This window comes from Coffea arabica, chromosome 8c (assembly GCF_036785885.1).
Source record: "Coffea arabica cultivar ET-39 chromosome 8c, Coffea Arabica ET-39 HiFi, whole genome shotgun sequence".
Classification (NCBI taxonomy): domain Eukaryota; kingdom Viridiplantae; phylum Streptophyta; class Magnoliopsida; order Gentianales; family Rubiaceae; genus Coffea; species Coffea arabica.
The window spans coordinates 37670345-37674031 of NC_092325.1; the positions used below are offsets into that span (position 1 = coordinate 37670345).

General features: G+C 40.5%; 1 protein-coding gene across 1 annotated transcript; it reads right to left on the minus strand.

Moving 5' to 3' along the window:
- Nucleotides 1–648: 648 nt before the first annotated feature.
- Nucleotides 649–1856, minus strand: LOC140013562 (uncharacterized). The gene is made up of 2 exons (XM_072062880.1): nt 1304–1856; nt 649–956 (listed from the first exon to the last, which is right to left on the minus strand). The coding sequence occupies exons 1-2, from the start codon at nt 1854–1856 to the stop codon at nt 649–651; spliced, it is 861 nt and encodes a 286-aa protein (XP_071918981.1).
- Between the last annotated feature and the right edge of the window lie 1831 nt (nt 1857–3687).

The following is a 3687-nucleotide window of genomic DNA, read 5'->3' on the forward strand; positions in this document are numbered from 1 at the left end:
TTGGCTGAGGGAACAAGTGCTCCACCAGGCGATACCTTTTTGATGATAAGAGCACCTCAACAATTTGCGGCAAACTCTCCTTTTGGCTTCATCTTGTACTGATAAAAATCACCTTAATGCTTTGCCTTCTCGTCTGAATGGTCATGATTTGACCCTTTAGTGGTAATCACAAACCAATCCTCTTGATCATATTGACCACGATGGACCGTGTTCAACTGCTTTTTATTCCTAATCTTGATCCCGATTCGGTTTGGACTTCTTTTATTCCATTCGGGCTTCTTTGAAACATTTTCGGATGCTTCTTCCCCACTCATCTCATTTTGAAATTCACATTCACATTTATGAGATCACTGCCATAAAATTTCTGAACAGTGATATCTAAAGGGTCAGACGGTTTTATTCTGCGCCATCTGAAAAGAATGTGTAAGTCACAATATATAAAACTGTACATTTTATTGAAAAACCAGACTTAATATCATGGAACGTGTCTTTAGCAGTCACTTGATTGAAAACTATTTACAAAAAACATATTTAAACAAAAGACACATGTATGAACGATTTTCATTTGTTTTAACAAAAACAACTCCCCAAATTTATCAAAACTTCCCTTCAAAAGGAACCTCACTAATTCAGCCATTTCCAGGATTTTTAGATTTCTTCATTGGGGTTGGATGCCTCAAAGGCGTCCTTGTGTTTGGAAAAGGGATTTGTACTTATGCTCTGTCCCTGTTCACCCTTTTTCTTTAGCACTATTTCTCCGAATTCGATCATATCCTGGATTTCATGTTTCAATGCCCGACAATCATTGGTGGAGTGCCCGGGAGCTCCAGAATGATAAGCACAGACTGCTTGAGAGTCATAGTCAGAAGGAAAGCGCTTAGAATAGATCTTAGGAGGTACAACACCAATTTTCCCGACAGCTTTCAATTGCTCATATAATTGGTCAACAGGCCGACCTAGATTGGTGAAGGTTCGATGTGACGTTGAATTTTGGGTGTCACTGGTTTGTTGGTAGTAGTAATTTGGGCTAGAGGGGGGAATAGGTCTTGGGTTGAAAGGAGGGCGAGGTCTAGTTTGGAGATTTGGTTGAGGATTTTGAAAGGGTGGTGTGAGCACATTTGGATAATTGGGTCGAGGTCGAGAATGGTTAATGGTAGTATGGGGGATAGGACGGGAGTTTGGGTAGTATGGATAGGGTGATGAATAAGCAAGGCGGTTTGAAAATCTAGGTCTGGCCGAGGGGCCCTGATCCCTAACAAAAGCAGTTTTCTCTTCTTTTCCCTTAGGTTGGGATTTTTCCCACTGTCATTCTGGCCTTGCAGAGCCTCTAGTTGCATCTTCAATGTTGACACATTAACAATTTTTCCGGCCTTCACAAACTCATCAAATTCTTCCAATTTGTTGACGATTTCGGCAAAGGAACACCCGGTCATTCGAAAAATTTCCTCAAAATAAGGCGGGTCATGAGCTTTGATGAACGTGCGAACAATCTCGTTTTCAATCATAGGAGGCTCCACCTTGGCGGCCAATTTCCTCCATCTCTTCGCGTACGTCTTGTGGTCCTCAGATGGTTTTCTTTTAGTCCCCTCAAGTGTGGCCCTCGTTGGAGCAAGCTCGCAATTATATTCGTACTGCCTCATAAAAGCAGTTGACAAATCTATCCAAGATCTCACATCCTCAGGCTTCAAATTGGAATACCAATCCAACGCGTCGCCTTCTAGGCTCTCGGGAAATAAACGTACAGGTAAGTTCTCATCATCTATTGGCTTGCCCAACTTGTTGGCAAACATTCGAAGGTGCGTCTTGGGGTTGCCTGTTCCATCATACTTGCTAAACTTGGGCGTTTTGAAACCCATGGGCAATTGCATATCCGGAAATAGGCACAGCTCGTTGTAGTCTAACCCTCCTTATTTGTTCAAGCCTTGGCTTTTCCTTATGAACTCCTCAAACCGATCCAATCGCTTTAGCAAATTCTTATCCACTGGTGCGGATGATTCCCCGGCTTCAACTTTCCCTTGAACAGCAGTATCTAGGGTGAATGGCTCAGCGGTAGAGTAATAATAAGGTCCTTGTGGCTCGAATGGCATGCTCATAGTAATTGGTGGATATTTTAGGGGAATTTGGACATGAGGAAGGTTAGTTTGGATGTAAGGTGCATAAGCAGGTTGTGGGCCATGAGTGGGATAAGTAAAGACTTCCTCAGGTGGGTTTATGACTTGTGAAGTAACTGAGGTTTGAATATAAGGTAAAAATATGGGTTGAGGTTCAGATTGGCCAGGAGGTAGGGGCTCATGTTGTTCACCGCTAGCACCACTAGCCACCAATTGATCGATTACTCGCCGTTGGGCCATCATTCCAACGCTCAGCTCATTAAATCGGTTTAGAACTTCACTCAGTTGAGCTCCCAGATTTGTCAAGTCAGTCGGTGATGTAGTTGCGGGCCTATCAGATGATTCTGGATGGGTACTCATGTTTACACTATCTCTTGAAACTCGATTACGCGATCGGGTGATAATGGGGCTTTTTCGGGTAGCTATATACTACCTGAGAATGTAGGAAAACCCTTATTAGATACCCTTCTTGATTGATTGCTGTCAAAAGGAAATGAAAAAGGAAAAAGGAAAGGACAGGAGTTAGTAACAATTAAGGTAATGCGGATGCATGTCCTATGGGGGGAACCCTTTTTTGTGCCAAGGGTAGGCCTAGCATGAAAATGCAATCCTCTAGGGTAGGCACTATACCATACCTGATGGATCTGATCAATTGATTGAGTGAAAAATAATTTTTGAAAAATTTGATCAATTGGAGAGATGAAAGACAATTGTCAAAATAAAGACAACGTCCGAATGAATTGATCACAAACGCACGGGTTTGACCTTGACGAACTTACTATCGAAGAGACCGGAATTCGTTTGACAAAATTTCCTCAGTAAAGCGCGGGTCAAAACCCCAACTGATCAAATGGCTGGATGCAATGGATGGTTTTCTCAAAAATCGACTAAATTTCCCAATTTGAAATTGACATTGAAACCCTGATTAGTCAAATGGGTTGAATGAAATTGACCATTTATTTAAAATCGACCGAATTACCCTAAAAAGGGAAACAGGTCAAATGAATTGAATGAAATTTAACTTATCCAAAATTAATCAGATCACCCTAAAAAGGGTAAATTGATCAAATAGATTGAACGAAACTTGATTTATTTCAAAATCGGCTCGGTTGCCCTAAAAATGGGTGAATTGGCCATATGAATGAAATTGAATTCAGAAATCAACCTGATGACCCTGAAAAGGGTAAATTGGTCAAATGAATTGATGACTTATTCAAAAATCGACCAAATGACCCAAAAAGGGTAAATTAGTCAAATGAATTGATGATTTATTCAAAATCGACCGAATGACCCTAAAAAGGGTAAATTGGTCAAATGAATGGATGATTTTTCAAAAATTGACCGGATGACCCTAAAAAGGGTAAATTGGTCAAATGAATGAATTGGTCAAATGATGAATGAATTGACAAAATGGATTGGATAAAATGGAGGATTTATTCAAAAATCGACCGAATCGCCTTCAAAAAGGGTAAAATGGTCAAATGCATTTATTCAAAATTGAATGGATAACCCTAAGAATGAATTAAACTAATCAAATGAATTGAATGAAGTCAATTGATCAAACAGATCGAGTGAA